Source organism: Microtus oregoni, unplaced genomic scaffold (genome assembly GCF_018167655.1).
Source record: "Microtus oregoni isolate MIOR12 unplaced genomic scaffold, Mior012 000019F_ref0000042, whole genome shotgun sequence".
NCBI classification, from domain to species: domain Eukaryota; kingdom Metazoa; phylum Chordata; class Mammalia; order Rodentia; family Cricetidae; genus Microtus; species Microtus oregoni.
In genome coordinates, this window is record NW_024543078.1 from 3,773,661 (window position 1) to 3,789,969 (window position 16,309).

General features: G+C 56.7%; 1 protein-coding gene across 1 annotated transcript; it reads right to left on the reverse strand.

The window, feature by feature from the left end:
- Nucleotides 1-4,975: 4,975 nt before the first annotated feature.
- On the reverse strand, nucleotides 4,976-15,288 carry Klf16 (Kruppel like factor 16). The gene is made up of 2 exons (XM_041668993.1): nucleotides 14,354-15,288; nucleotides 4,976-7,016 (listed from the first exon to the last, which is right to left on the reverse strand). The coding sequence occupies exons 1-2, from the start codon at nucleotides 14,802-14,804 to the stop codon at nucleotides 6,715-6,717; spliced, it is 753 nt and encodes a 250-aa protein (XP_041524927.1). The 5' UTR covers nucleotides 14,805-15,288; the 3' UTR covers nucleotides 4,976-6,714.
- Nucleotides 15,289-16,309: the final 1,021 nt, after the last annotated feature.

Consider the following 16,309-nt stretch of genomic DNA (forward strand, 5'->3'; position numbering starts at 1 on the left):
ACCTTTTGCCCCCCCCCCCCCTTTTTTTCTTTAGTCTTCTTTTGAGATAGGCTTCTTACTGCAGCTACTCTATCTGGCCCTCGGGCTTCCAGGATCTGCCTCCATCTGACCATGAGGCTAGAGTTTTTTTGTTTTTTTGGTTTGGTTTTTTTTGTTTTGTTTTGTTTTGTTTTTTGTTTTTTCGAGACAGGGTTTCTCTGTGGCTTTGGAGCCTGTCCTGTAGACCAGTCTGGTCTCGAACTCACAGAGATCCGCCTGCCTCTGCCTCCCAAGTGCTGGGATTAAAGGCGTGCGCCACCACCGCCTGGCTGGAACTAGCTCTGTAGACCAGTCTGGTCTCGAACTTACAGAGATCTGCCTGCCTCTGCCTCCCGAGTGCTGGAATTAAAGGTGTGTGCCACCACTGCCCGACTTCCAGGCTTATTTTAAATTCCATGAAATCCAACTGCCAGCCTCAGCTTCCAGGGCCCCAGGATTACAGGCGTGAGCCAACACATGCAGTTTTGAAAGGCTATTTCAACAGTCATGTCACCACCATTATTTAAAACATCTCATGGATAGAAGTAACCTAGATCAGTACTGATGCATGACAGATACACACGGAGTGGTCCATGCACGTGCTAGAATATTACATAGCCTAAAAAGGAAATTCTGCCGGGCGGTGGAGGCACACTCCTTTAATCCCAGCACTCAAGAGGCAGAGACGGGCAGATCTCTGTGAGTTCGAGGCCAACCTAGTCTACAAGAACTAGTTCCAGGACTGGCTCTAAAGCTACAGAGAAACCCTGCCTCAAAAAGCAAAAAAAAAATAAAAAAGGAAATTCTTGTGGTCCATACCTGTAATCTCAATACAAAGGAGGAAGAGGCCACAGGATTCATTCAAGATCATTCTCAGTTACCTAAAGATTTCAAGGCCAAGCTGGGCGGTGGTGGTGCACGCCTTTAATCCCAGCACTCGAAGGCAAAGGCAGGTGGATCTCTGTGAGTTTGAGACCAGCCTGGTCTACAAGAGCTAGTTCCAGGACAGGCTCCAAAACCACAGAGAGAAACCCTGTCTCAAAAAACCAAAAAAAAAAAAAAAAAAAAAAAAAAAGAATTCAAGGCCAGCCTGCTGGATTACCTGGAAACTGACATTTAAAAATAAATTGCTGGTCAGTGTGGCGTGGGAATGGAAAAGGAGAGAGAAGAAAGGAAAAGAAAAAGAAAAAGAAGTAAATAAAGATTTGTTGTTTTAGACGGCATTAGGCACACTTAGAGAGATGTACTACGGAGCTCCACTCCCAGGAGCCAGTAAGATGGAGAGGAGTGTGGTGGGTGGGGACTGGGGTCGGGACAGCTTCAGTGTGGGAGGGGAGGAGTGTGGGGACCGCTGCACAGCCCTGTGCATGGGTTTCATGGTCCAGGCTATGTGTGGAAGTGAGGTTTAAGTGTATTTTCTGCAATAATTATAAACAGATAGTAAGCAGAGCAATGAGAGGGGCATAGAGAACCCGGGATGACCCCAGACCCAAAGCCTGACTCCGTGGGCATAGAGAACCCGGGGTGATCCCACACCCAAAGCCTGACTCCGTGGGCATAGAGAACCTGGTGTGGCCCCAGACCCAAAGCCTGAAAACCGTAGGCATAGAGAACCCGGGGTGACCCCAGACCCAAAGCCTAGCTCCCCGTGGGCATAGAGTACCCGGTGTGGCCCCAGACCCAAAGCCTAGCTCCCCGTGGGCACAGAGAACCCTGTGTGGCCCCAGACCCAAAGCCTGACTCTGTGCCATGTGCCCTAGGACAGGAGCTGTAGTGACCCCCATGTCAGGGTGCCTGTATAGAGCCACAGTGAGGTTGGCGATGGGGTCCTGGGGTCCACAAGAGAGGTGTTCCAGGAATAGACATTTCTCATGAAGTCCTCAGGCAAAGCAAGGCGGGGACACAGGGAGATTGCATGTCAGCCAAGGCAGGAGAATGATGGAGAGCCTGGACTGTCCCTGACAGGTAAAGCTCTCAGCTGTGTTTTTCCGTCTGACAGTTTGTATCCCTGGGGACATTACTCTCAGCACCTTCCCAGACATCTTGCCATCTAAGAGCATGGTTAACTCACTAGTACATGGCTCCTGTAACGCCCACCGAGCCAGCGTTCAAGTCCTTGTGTCCCAGGGTACTCAGCATCCATCTGTTCACTGAACATCTGGCGTGGCTATGACTAGGGACAGGACAATATTCTCCTTTTGTCTGGCCTTGAACTGACAGCCATTCTGCCTGGCATCCTGAGAAGGAAGATGGCAGACCTCTGTGCAATAACACATAACATTTTGTTTTGTTTTTTGAGTAACTATGGAGCCAGTCTTGGAAGTCACTCTGTAGACCAGGCTGGCCTCGAACTCACAGAGATTGCCCTGCCTCTCCCTCCTGGATGCTGGAATTAAATGTGTGGTCTGCACATCCCTAGCCCACTTTAGCCACATTTATGATTGTGAGAAGAGCCGCAGGCAGAGAGAATAACACAGTGCCTCCAGAGCCAGCTTTTCTTTTCTTTTCTTTCTTTCTTTTCCCCCCCAGGGAAGAAATTGGCATGCAGGGACTTATTATGTAAGCTAGGTGGGCAGTTACCACTCAGCCACTCACCCTGCCCCTCTGGGGAATCTCAGAAGGTATCTATGAAATATGCTCAGCAAGGGAGATGGAGAGGATACCATAAAGTCTTGCCAGTAGTTCCTTAGATGCTTACCAAAGAGAAATAAAAACACACTTCTATCCAGGAACTTAAGTATTAGTGTTCTTATCAGCATTAATCGCAGGATTCAAACTTTGGATAGCACTCACAATCCATACATGGGTAGGTGATGAGCACAGTCCTCCACACTGGAGCCTGGTGTAGAGCAGGCTCCGCAGTCTAATGCAATCATCCCTTACTTGTGTTGTTTTTGAAACTTTTTATTTAGGTATGTATCTTTTTGGGTGTGAGTGCTCTGTCTGCATGCATGCCTGCAGGCTGGAAGAGGACATTAGATCCCATTACAGATGGTTGTGAGCCACCGTGTGGTTGCCAGGAATTGAACTCAGGACCTCTGGAGAGGCAGCCAGTGCTCTTAACCATTAAACCACCTCTCCAACCCCTTGTTACCACCCTTTAATATAGTTCAAGTTGTGATGACCCCAACCATAAAATTATTTTTGCTGCTACTCCCTAACTGTAATTATGCTACTGTTTTGCTTGTTTGTTGTTGCCTCTGCCTCCTGAGTGCTGGGATTAAAGGTGTGGGCCACCATGTCTGGCTAATTTCGCTACTCTTGGGAAACATGATGTAGAAATGGGCTCTGGAAAACATGCTCGGCAAGAGAACCACGCAGAAGAGCAAAGCTTAGTGTGGACCGCACAGAGAACGGCCAGAGCTGGGAGTGTAGATCTGAGACGAGCATCCGTGCTGCTGGGGAGGGGAGGCGATGGCAGTTAGAGGGGCAGGGGCTGATTTTCGCATAAATAATGTTCTTGGCTAGGCAGTGGTGGCACACACCTTATTCCCAGCACTCGGGAGACGAAGGTGGGTGGATCTCTGAGTTCATGGCCAGCCTGGTCTACAGTTAGTTCCAGGACAGCCAAAGGTATGCAGAGAAACCAAAAAAAGAAAAAGAAAAACGAAAAAAAGAAACCAATTAGTGATGGTGCGTGGAACAAAGCAGATGTGAAGACCTGTCTGGGGCACCAGTGATTGGTGCTGGCCTAGAGTCCCTCAATGAAAGGCTGGGGCGTGGTCAGGGTGGAGCCCCGCCTAGAATCCCCAGTGGGGGGGCTGGGGGCGTGGTCAGTCGTGGAGCCCCGCCTAGAATACCTAGTGAGGGGCTGGAGGCGTGGCCAAGAGGTAGAGCCCCTCAAGTATATATGCAAGGGACTGGATTCCATCCCCAGCCCCGCCAAAATAGTTTTAAAAAGGCGAAGAATTTGGATAGGTATTTCGTTGAGCCTCAAAAGCGCTACTCAAGCTCTCCGCACTCAACTGCACAGCACGAAACTGCGGAGTGTTACAAAGACCATGGGGTGAACCTTGTGACAGGCACGGGCCAGCGTGACAAGGGCGGGGCGATGAGATACAGTTGGAGGCATCTAGGGAGTCGCAGGTGGATATTCAAGGAGTCAGACAAGGATGGTGTCTTTTGGTCCTATGAGGAAGCGTAGAACCGTTGGAGCATGCACTGCTAAAGTATCGAGGACACTGGAGAGGATCAGAGAACCGTGAGGAAGCTGGAGAAGCCTAAGTGTTCATGAATGCCTGGAGCTGGGGGCGTGCTCCGCCCAAGCTCTCCAGGGAGCCAGTTAAACACACCCCCTAGGAGCAATTCCCCAGCAGACTCCGACCCACAGTACTAGCTCTGGCCACTAGGTGGGGTGCAGCGCCTCCTCTGGCACAGCAGGTGCAATGGGGCAGCTCAGCCCCTCCCTACCCCACCCCGCCCCACCCCCAGAGCTCTGCAGACCCCTGGGATCTGGTGTCCTCGCCAACAGGGATTTAAGCTCTCATCAGCTCCTGAAAGCTCCCAGCCTCTTGAATCCCCACTCACACCCCTCCTGCACCAAGAGGGTATGCAGTGGGCATTCAACTTTTGGACAATGGGATGACATAGCAAGGCCCGTGTGGCGGGAGAGGTCCTGAGGCACCTTTTGAGCTTGAGTTACTCCACTATGTTCAGCTCTAGGGGTCTATCCCCACCCCCACCCCTCCTGCTGGCTCCGGAAGGGGGCGGTGGCCAACGCCCCCAGGAGCCCTGTCACAGATCTCTGGTTGCCGGGTAACGGGTGTGCAGCTGCACCAGGCGTGGGTGACTTTGTGTTGTGCACAGGCTGCGCAGGCAGCCCCCTTCCAAGGTCTCAGAGGGTCCTAGGCCATTCCTCAATATATCAGCAGGCTCCCTCAGTTTCCCCAGGATGTAACTAAGAACCAGATGGGGGTGGGACATGGGAACCAATCAGACAGACATCAGGGCAGGTTTTTTAAAAAGGGCTTCTTTAATTAAATACATGGGTGAGAGGCCAGGCAGAATGAAAGGAGTGCCCCTCCCAGAAAGAACAAACCCCTTAGGACTCCTGCCTTGCCTGTGTCACAGACACTACCTCTCAATGGTTAGACCCAAGTTCCAGTGACCTACCAGAACCTGAAGTGAGGGGGAGCTTCCTCCCAAAGTCCCGGGACCCTAAGACCTTTCCCCTGTTTCAGGAAGGGCATGGGACCAGGAGCCGGGATGGAGCAAGATACATCCAAAAAGACACAAAAAGAATAGGGTCCCAACCCCTACTCCACCAACTAAGGCATCTCCTTTCTGTGTCCAAAGAGAAGGGGCAGATGGAAGTACCTGGGAGGGTGGCTGGCCTAGGACCCTCCGAGCCCAGCTCCAGAAGGGAGGCGTCCCTCCAGGTAGGCTCAGGGGAAGGTGGTTGTACCTACAGTCTCCCTCATTGGATGATGGAAGGTTCTAGAACAAATGGAAATGCCAGAAACCTCCTACAGCCAATATAGGGCAGCTCAACTTTCTCTGGGTTCCCAAAGAACCCTATGAGAGATTCTTCCGCGAGAGACCACCCAACCAACCCTCATGTTCAGGTGAGACCCCCTCCAACACTCATACCCCTGAGGATAGTGGCCACACAAGGGGGCCCCTGAAACAAGGAACTGGAGCCTGAAAAAATAGTCTATCCCAGCAAAAACAAAACAAATAAAAACAAAACAAAAAAAACCCGAGCTGTCCCAGAAGGCCCAGGAGCTGAGCCCCTGCTTCCAGTCCTGGAGTTCAAGACCACCTCCGCAGACACCCAGGAGTGTGGAGGACACGAAGGGCGGGGCAGAGCCCTGCAGCCTTCGCCTGATGACCACACAGTCCTACAGAAGATTGTCTGAGACGCAAGGCCACAAAGGCCCAACTCAGGGACCCTAGTCCAGCGGGAGTAGGGAGGCAGGGCCCAGGCACCAGACGCCCACTGTCTCTCTCACACATACACACACCCAGACGGAGGGCCAGGCCCCCCATGCCAACAGTCAAGAGAGGACAATAAATAATTTGTTTCCCACCTGCCCAACAGCACACCCCACAGTGGGTGCTGACACTCGATGAGGGCACCTCCACACCCCACCTGCGTCCCCAACCCGAAGTCCTCTGAAAACTGCAGTGCCTCCTAACTTCCCAGGGCTGGGGATGTGGGTGGCCCTTACTGAGGGCAGAACCTGTGGACACCTGAGATTTGAGTACCCATGTTGGGGGGTCAGCCAGGCTGCACCCCCTCCATTTCCCTGAACTTCGGCCAATGGCTTTCAGTGGGGTGGGGGCAGGTCGGGGCCCACGGGAAGCCCCAGTCACCTATGGCTGTGTACCTGTGTCCCAACCTAGAGGAGTGACGAGGGGGCTGAAGATTAAGGAGTGGGATTGTGGCCAGGCTTCATGCCCAGTGCCACCCAGGAGGAAAGGCAGAAATGGCAGCAGGGGACATGGACCTGCTGACTGCCCATTTGGGGGTTCCTGCAGAGGGAATGGGACAGTTAATCGTGGTTATTTACACAGAGCCCGAGACCACCTCCCAGGCCCCCTGGTGACCCAAGTCCATTCTCAGTCCCCTTGAGGCTTCCTTGATATGGGCTGGGACTCCAGAACACGGGCTCTCCAGAGGGCAGATGTCCCTCAATGGAAATCCCTGCCGAGGCCTAGCAAGCAGGCCACTCTCAGGGTGGACAGACCAGGGCTCTATAAGCTGGCAGGAGCTGGGCTAGGGACAGGGCTCGGTGCGGGACTGCCAGCCAGGCTGCAGGGCAGTGAGTCGCTGGGCGAGGTGCTCCGGGCACCAGGTCGTCGCAGTAGTTCCGGGCGGAAGCCGGGGTGGCGTCGGGCGTGCTTGGTTAGATGGTCACTGCGGGTGAAGCGCTTGGTACACAGGGGACAGGGAAACCGCTTCTCGCCTGTGTGCGTCCGGTGGTGGCGGGCCAGCTCATCAGAACGAGCGAATTTCTTGTCGCAGCCAGGCCAGTCACAGGCAAAGGGTCGTTCACCTAGACAAAAAGACAACATGGTGGGTGGGCGGGGGGCAAGGAGGGGGGTTCCTGTAAATCCCAAGACTTCCACCATCTACAGAAGTGGCCCCGGCTAACATGGCGTGTCTAGCAACTGGGCCGAGGGCCTCTCCATTATCTGATTTCCATCTCCTGCTCTGAAATCACAGGCACGGGCCACTGGCTTATGTGGTGCCAAGAACAGAACCCAGGGCCTTCTACATGCTAGGAGAGCACTCGCCCTGAGCTACAGGCCTGTGGAGGCAGGGTCTTGATATAACATACATGACCCCAGCCAGCCAAGAATAAAGGAAATCTTGCCTCAGCCTCCCAAGTGTTGGAGCTACGGAGTGGGCCATGTCCACGGCTGACCTATGTCCATTTATGTATGCCCACCCTAAAGAAAGGTCCTCGGGAGTCCTAGTCCTCAACAGCATCCTTTCTTCCAAATAACCGTGGGGCACTGAAAGGAGCCATTTTCCGGGTCCTTGTACACACAGATAAGGGGCAGGCCCTCCCCCATACCATGGGCCATCAGCAGTCTCGAATCAGACCGGATAGTTTTCGTCTGGGGTTCTGAAGCGGGGGTATAACGCAAGGCTTTTGTTCCCCCACAATCCCAAGCTTAGCTTAAATTAAATCACCGGGTGTAGAGAGAGTGCCCAGGAGTGTGGTCTCACAGGGGACTCAGTCAGAAGCAGCAGGTGCCTTTGAGCCGAGACAAGACACCACTAGGCCGCTTCCTCCACTGATCGCTCCCACCATGACTTAAGTGGCCCCCCTGACCCAGCCTAGGACCCACTGGCCATAGCTCTTGTCCCCCAGAGACACCCCCAACACCAGACTTCACCGAGTGATTAGCACCTTCCAGGCCTCCATGGACCAAGAGGCCCAGGGGACTCACCCGGGGCCCCCATGCCTTGGACCTGGCCTGTCTGGCCCTAGGCTTCCAGTTCTGGGGACAGGGCCTGGGTGCTCTGGACACCCAGAAGCCTGGAATTCTGAGGCCCAAGGGTTGGAAGGGTGGTTTGCACACACAGAATGTGGACCTGAAACCCCTGTACATTTCTGCTTGTGAAAGTGCTCAGACTCCGGAGGCAGAGGGCAGAACCAAGTCACTGGTGATCAGAAGGCCTAACCTCTGCTAACTCACAAGGGGACTAGCACCAGGTCACCTGGTGTGGTCCCAGGCGGATCCACTGGCCAACAGGTACTCAGGACTCATGTCCCTCAGAATGTGGCCAAGGGGCCCTCCAGACAGGATTCATGGAAGTGATGGAAGGAAGTGGGGAGGCGACCAGAAAGGGGAACAGATACCAGGCTGGGCCGAAGGCCCAGGGGATCTGGTGTCATCTTCGCTGTAAGTAGCTCAGGGAATCCCAGGAGAAAAGGACCGGGGAAGGGGAGGGAAAGTGGGCGGGTCCAGCACTAGGCGGGACACAGCCAACCCTGGCCCCAGGAAGCAGTCAGAAGAAGAAACTATCTCTGTCCGGTCCCCTGCAAACCACACCCCCACCATGGGGGTGCAGAGGCCAGGAAACTGCTTCTGGGGTGCCCATGTGCCAATTTTGCATGTCATCCAGGCAACCTGAGGCCCCAGGAAGTTGCGACCCTAAGCAGTAAAGGAAGAGAGAGGGACTGTCAGCAGTCCTTAGCATTTCCAAAGTGTCCCCTAAGTGATTCGAAATGCCAGGTCCCAACAAAAGTGTTTGTCAGCGGGTCCAAAACAGTCTCAGAAAGGACTCCTCCTCCTCCTCTACCCCAGCTCCAGCACAGTGCCCAAGGGGCTCATTCTGAGGGGGAGGGACGCTTAGTTATGGGGTGAGGTTCCTAGCTTTGCAACAGATCCTGGGTGAGGAACTCGTCCTATGTCCGTCCAAGGGGGACATGTAATCCTGTCGCCATTTTGCGGACAGAGGAGAGGAGGGAGGGGGTGTGAGAAAAGGGGACACCCCTTAGCATTCAATCAGCTTATTTCCCCTTTCAGGGCCTCCCTGTGGGGCTGGCTCCCACCACCTCCCGCCACCTAGTTCCACTTAGCCAGGGGCAGGTCGCAGTGGAGGCAACCGCTGCCAGGTCGCCAGCCCGCCAGGGACTCAGCTGCTGCACTAGCTCGGCAGTGGCGAGCCGGAGACACAGGCGGTCCTAACCGGCTTTGCTCACGTGGTCTCAGCTCCCGCCCTGGGGGAGGCAGAGGCCGCGGCCAGGGTCGCCTTGGGGGGGGGGGGGCGCTCGCTGAGGCGGGAGCCTGCCAGATCCCGCCCCACGCTAGGGTATTGGGGAGCGCACGTGTGCACACCGGCGCACGGCACCCACCCACCCCACCCCCCACCGCAACGTCGGGTGAACACTTGCCAAATACCTGGCCTGGCTGTGCTACTCTAAGTATCTGGATCTACCGAGAGGGCTGGGAGCTGGAGTTAACTTGGGGGAGCTGCAGGCGAGTCCCCGCACAGCCCCAGGCTACTTGACTGCTGGGAGGAGAAGGGTCAGGTGGGTGGGGACCACTCAGGAAGGGCCCTAAGGGCTTGGCTGTGGACTTGACCCTCTGACTCAGGCGGGGCTGGGGTGAGCTGGGGACAACTTCGGAGCCTCTAAAACATGGAGGTTGTGACATCCTGTGAACTTGTTCCAGGAGCGGAGTGGCCAGCAGAGGGGGACCTGAAGGTTTAGCTTCCATCAGCCTCACCCTGCCTGAGTCTGACCTCCTCGGGGAGGGCTGGACTGCTGTGAAGGCTGGCTGGACCTCCACCTTGGCTGGGAGTAGATGGTGAAGTCCAAACCTCGGCTTGCTACCCCTTCCCTGTGGAGCATCACCCCTGCGGCGGGCCCCCTAACTCTGATGGTGGTCTCCCCATGTTTCTCCTTCCCCAACACGCAGCTGTGAGCTAGGTTCCTAAAATGTCACAGCCTGAGTTTGGCGTGCAGTGGGTGCCTAATGCTTACTTAACTGTGGGAAAGTCTATAGGCCTGGACTCCCACTATCTGCCCACATACGGAATAGGACAACGGGCTAGTGAGGCGCCTCTTGCCACCAGAGGGACCTTAACCCTAACCTGAGTTAGATCCCCAGGACTAATATGGTGGGAGAGAATCAACTCTCCAAGATGTCCTCCGACCTTCACATATGCACCACGACACACACATATGACCCATATACCACACACGTACGCACACAGCAAATAAACAAACCATTAAACCAGGGGTGGCAGCGGATCTCTGACTTTGAGACCAGCCTGATCTACTGAGTGAGTTTCATGCTAGTCAGGGCTACTGGGATAAAACTGTGCCTCAAAGCCAGGAGGTGGTGGTGCACACCTTTAATCCCAGCACTCCTGAGGCAGAGGCAGGAGGATCTCTCTGAGTTTGAGGCCAGCCTGGTCTACTGAGCGAGTTCCAGGGCAGGCGGGGCTACACAGGGAATAAATAAATTCTCCAATTAAAGGGTGGCAGCAGGGCCTCACATCCCCTTCTCCCTCCCAGAGGGCCAGGATGTCTGACTACTCCCCACCTCTCGGGAGCTCTTGAGACTGGGAAGTAAGGAGGTCATCCCACGACACACACCAACCCACCCCTCCAAAGGGCAGCCAGGCCTCTGGCTGGTATCACTTGCCAACTCCCACCCCATCTGGGCTGCTTTTATCAGAAGCCTGGGTGGGGGTGTGGTTATCACCCCCAGCAATGTAGCCAGCCCCAGCTGCTGTGTCCTCGAAGGAGGAGTTGAGGATTTGAGTAGGCTAGCAATCCCCAAAGGCCACCTGAACCCCTTTCTACAGGGCTTCAAATCACACTGGGAATCTTGCCCCTCTGCCTGCAGGTGACCAGGCTCCTTCCCATTTCAGGCCTCAGTTTCCCCATCTGTCTCTCCTCTTGGAAATAGCTTCAGACAAATTAGAACCGCTTCTAGGACTGACCGCAAAGCTAGGGGTGGCCCTAGCCTCTTGGCACCCCACCCCCTCAGACACCGCCTGACTCTTCCATCCTAAGCCCTCCTCTATAAAGAAAAGGGCAAGTCAGCCGAGACACCCCAACCTTCAGTAGCTCTCAAAATCCCAGTCCTAGGGCTAGCCTGCTGTTCCCACGCCAGCCACACTGTTCCCAGCCCCGCCCAGCTACACGGTTATGGATAAGCAAATCCCCACCTTCAGACTTCACGTTTAGTGGGCACAGGGACAGAAGACGCCCAGTGACCCTGCACAATCCCAGTAACCATAAATACTAACATTTTTTCAGACGTATGTAATGTTTTACATTACTGTGGAGGTAGGTGAGTGGCAATGGGTGGGCTTCCTTCAGTGATGCAGGCCTCTGGGGTGCAGCAGGCTCTGCAGTTAGCACCCCCATTACCCTATCGCTTCTCAGACCTAAAGAAGCAGATTTCCAAATATATTAGAGGTGACCAGAGGCCCTCCAGCAGATACTGGGCAGTATCTGGGAACGTGTGTGGCTGTCCCAATTAGGGGGAGCCCATGGTTGAGGCCATCCTGCAGCACCCAGGACACCTTACTGAGAACAACCTGGACCCAGAGGGGTGAGACCCTGCGTGGATGAAATCAGGTCTCTCAAGCTTCAGGGACCGGATCAAGGGACGCCCCCCACCCCCTCCACCCAGGTCTAGGGAGAGAGGGTGCTAGAGATGGAGGGGCTTGAGGAGCAGAATCAGCAGCCAGCCTCTCCTCCCGCCCCCGCCCCAAGGCTGGCTCGCTTGCAGTATCCATGGCAACCATGTCAACATCTCCCACAGCCCCTAAAGTCCTTCTCCACCCCAAGCAGGAGCTGGGGTAACTGTGATGTTCAGGAGTGCCAAGCTCTGCCTACAGCCTATAGTCCCTTGGATGGGGGTGTTCCGTAAACCCCCAAGTACAACGGGGTGGGCATAACGGGACCCTTCGCCCTCTTCTGTCGGGATCCAGTCTCAAGGCAGGCACAAGTGGGTGTCTGGAGACGCGGCTCCCCCTCCAAGTGCACAGCCTTGGGGCATGGCTCTGCCTCTGCAGGGGACCAGATCTATCTATCCCTGCTCTGCAGCAGAGGTGAGTCCCACTGGCCCTGGGACGGGTCCTGTGCCAGCTTCCCCTGCGGTGTACAAGAAATAAATCCCTTTAATCCCAGCACTCGGGAGGCAGAGACAGGCGGATCTCTGTGAGTTCTAGGCCAGCCTGGTCTACAGGAGCTAGTGCCAGGACAGGCTCCAAAGCTACAGAGAAACCCTGCCTCGAAAAACTAAAAAAAAAAAAAAAAAAAAAAAAAGAAAGAAAGAAAGAAAAAGAAACAAATCCCCTTCCACGGATGAGGCTGGTTTAGTCAGAGGTGGCTCTTGCTTGTCAAAGCCAGGCTGGGCTACAGAGTGAGAACTTGTCTCAAAAAAAAAAAAAAAAAAAAAGAGAGGCTTTTAAATCAACTGTATGGTTCCAAGTATGGTGGCCCACGCCTTTAATCCCAGCCCTTCCGGAGGCAGGATCAGGTGGAGCTCTGTGAGTTTGAGGCCAGCCTGGTCTACAGAGCAAGTTCCAGGATAGTAAGGGCTACATTAAAATAGACAGGAGTCTATCAAAACAATCGTTTAAATTAACTATATAGCAATACTCAAGTCTATGTGATCCCCAGACACCCCCAAAATGACATTAAGGTGCCTGGATTCAACATGGCTCTCCTGGTCGCACAATGGTTATTATATGGGGAATTTGGGGACATGAGACCCAGGAAGGGCATCGCATCCTCCCCCATCGTAAAAACTGCCTGTAGTCATCCCGTGGACTTCACTTCTTGGGCCTCAGTTTTTCTGGCATATCAGACAACAGGATTGTCTCTTGATGTCCCTGGAGTGGGGGAATGTGCTGGATTCCTCTTTCATAGACACCAAGAAGCCAAGTTCTAAGAGCTAGGAAGAAAGAACACAGGTGTCGGCCATACAGCCAGGACACCCTGGACTGCAGTCTGTGGGAAAGAGAGGTCTTTCTCAAGAGTCAAGAGGAAAAACAACACAAACAAAATCTATCTTGCTATCGCTTTGCCCCCTTGAAATGTTCCATAAAGATAAATGTGTAGCTGTACAACAGAGTGGGGAGCTGCCCGGCCCAAGTTCTGTCCATTTGCACACCAACATGGGGACTCAGGACAGCAGCTGAGGGACAGAGTGAGAGGAGGCACCATCCATGCCCACCCTCTCTGGCTCAGCAGACACCAAAGATGGCGCCTCCATCCCACTACCTACCCTGAATATGCTTGGAGCCACCCACACAGCTACGGAGGCAGAGACTCTCTCCCAGTGTGACCACAACGGGAGCCCCTGGACCAAGTTCTCTTTGGGTGCTCCGTTGCCCACAGCAAGAGCGGGGCTGCCTGTATCTTTTCTGTAGACAGGAGATGGCAGACCAAAATCAGGTTAAGTTAGGCGAATGACAGAGGCGGGTCGCCCTACCCCCGGAAAGCTGCAAAACTGTTCATTCGACCACCGCTAAAGAGGTGGGTTTTCAAATCCTAGTGCACATTCCCAGCTAAAATGGATAAAGCCTTGGGGCGACCAGGACGGGGGAACATCCAGTGGCTAGCAAAAGGTTTCCCCTAACCAATCCCGAGGGACTGGACGTCCCAGAAACCCTGGTGTGGCGAAGTCTCGCTGCCCACCTTGGACTTTGCGCAGATCCATCACAGGTGTGTGAAGAGCGCAAACACGGGGTTGGGGTGGAGATTTTAATTTCCAGTTTTCCATTGGACTGAAGACCCAAACCCCTAACTTCAGGTCCAGACCGCGGCCTCCCTCCGCCACAAGTACACAGAAAGGAAAGGAAACCAACCCTCACCCCCACCACCTCCTGGCCCGGCACCAGGTACTTCGCCGCCCTCCAGAGGGAATCCGCGCAGATACCCCGGAGGCAGTGACCAGGATCCTCCCACCCTCTTCACAGATAAGGAAACTGAGGCTGGGGGTGGGGGGGGACCGAGAAAGAACTACGGAACCGGATGTTCTGACCACCTAGCGCAAGAGACCATGAGCACTGAGAAACAGGACAAGAACACGAAGCGGGATTGAAGGGGTGAGAAGCTGGGGGACACGATCGCGCGCGGTGGCCCCACCGTGCCGGGGTGGATCCCGAACAGCCACCAGGGCCGCCCTCCGCGCGCAGCGCGACCGCGTGGCCGCCACGCCCCCTGCGTGCGCCCCACCCACCATGTCCCCGCCTTCCCGGTCGGCGGGGTGGCTGAGGGCCGGGCGCGCCCCCCTCCCCGCCCCCCACGCAGTTTCGGGGTTCCCAGCGAGGTGGGGGAAGGGGGCTTCCCGAGAGCGCTCCAAGGCTCCCCCTGAACCCCACGGGGGCTAGAAACGTGGGGTTTACCTGTGTGCGTCCGCAGGTGTGACTTGAGGTGCGAAGACTTGTAATAGGCTTTGGCACAGCCAGGGAAGGGGCAGCGGTGGCTCTTGGCGGCGCCGGGGGCGCGGCCCGAAGACGGCGACGAAGCGGCCGAGGAGGAGACCGGAGAGGTGCCCCCCGCGGTGCTGGCTGCGGCGGCGACTCCGGGCCCGCCTCGCAGATCAGCCAGGATGCTGGCGGCCAGCAGGTGGGGCGCAGCAGTGGCGCCTCCCGGCCCCGGAACCGTGGCTGGCGGTGGCGGTGCCCCAGGGGTCCCCGGCGGCGTGGCCTCACGGCGCGTGGCGCGCACATCCAGGCCGGCTGTGGGGCCCGCGCCCTCGGGGCCGGGTCGCCCGCGATGCACCACGGCTCCAGAGGAGATGGCCATGAGGACGTCGGCGGCGAAGTAATCCACGCACGCCACGGCCGCCGACATGCCGGGCAAGGACGCGCGGGCGCGGGATCGGCGGCGGGAGAGAAGCGGAGGCGGCGGGAGCTGCGCCCGTCCGGCCGGCGGCGGCTGCTGGAGTGCGGGAGGCGGAGGAGGAGAGGGAAGAGGGGAGGGAGGAGGCGGCCCCGGCGCGCCGCCGCCACCCGCGCTCAGCCCCGCCCCGCCCCGCCTGACGCGCCCTGACGCACCGGAGCCCGCGGGGGCGGCCGCGGCCCGCCCCGCCCGGAGGACGCCCCCTCGGGGCTCAGTGGCCACGCCCTCCCACCGTGGTCACGCCCCCTCCTGCCGGGCCCTCCACCGTCCGGAGAGTCGCGCGCCACCGGGGGTGGGCGGAGCTCACTCTGCCAGCTGCCGGTCCTTCCCCACTTCCACACCCTTGTGCGCTGGCAAAGCACCCGGCGACGCCCAGCACCCTAGATCGTGCGCTCTCCACACGAGAAAAAGCCAAACGGAGAGAAACCCTGCCCGCGGCCTGATACGCACTACCCCCACCGGTGCCCTTTCCGGATTGCCACCTCCCCACGCGCTGAGAGTTACGCCCACTCGGCGACACGCCCACAAGCCCTACCCCAGTCTCGGCTGCCCCACCTCCCTCCCCATTGCTCGCCACGCCTCCTCCGGGTCCGCGCTCCTTCTCGCGGACGCGCCCACCATGCTGTGCGGGGTGCGCAGACGCCGGGCGTCCTCCCGTCTCCAACTTGTCCCTCCCACACACACAAGCACTGGGGCGCGCCCCTGTCCGCGAAGGGGACGGGACGGCAGGGATCCGCACGTGGCCAGGGTGGGGGTGCGGAAGCCCGGGTCCCCGCCCCCGGGCCACGTGCGCAACCCTTCCCCCCTTCCTCTCCCTGGCGCCTGGCAGGAACCCGGCAGCCTTGACTCCCCACTTCTGGGGTCCCCAATGCCATGCATGTCTTGGGATCAAAATATTCCGGCGGTGAGACTTTGGAAGTACGGTAGTGCCCTACACCCCACTTGGCCGAGCGAATCTGTAGAGTTCGGTTTTGCACACGGAGATTCGGGAATAATCGGAATGGCAAAAGTGAGCGGGGCTGCAGTAAAAAGATCTGTCTCGGTCCCCCGCTCGAAGCTAGAGACACCGGAGTTCCGGGCGTTCCTTCCCTTCCTCGGTTGGGGGCCTTTGAGACTGGAGCAGGGAAAGTGCGGCTAGCTGATGGAGTGATTGGAAACTCCCGTGGCTGATTCGGCCAAGTTGTGAAATGATGGTCCCCTAAAAGCCCCAGGCCCCAGTCGCCCGGTGCGCGGAAGTCGGCGCCCAGGCTCCCGCCCCTTCCCCACTCCCGCCCGGTTGTGGAGGCCATGCAGTGGCCCGGTCGGCCTCCAGGGGGAGAAGCACGCCAGCCGACAGCAGTCTGTCAGTCAAGGCTCTTCATGGTTGTTCCCAGCAAAGGCTAGACGGTGGCAGTGATCCTGACTGAGTGTCATCTCTACCTTCCCCACATTGCACCCCCAGCTGACTTCCCCAGGTT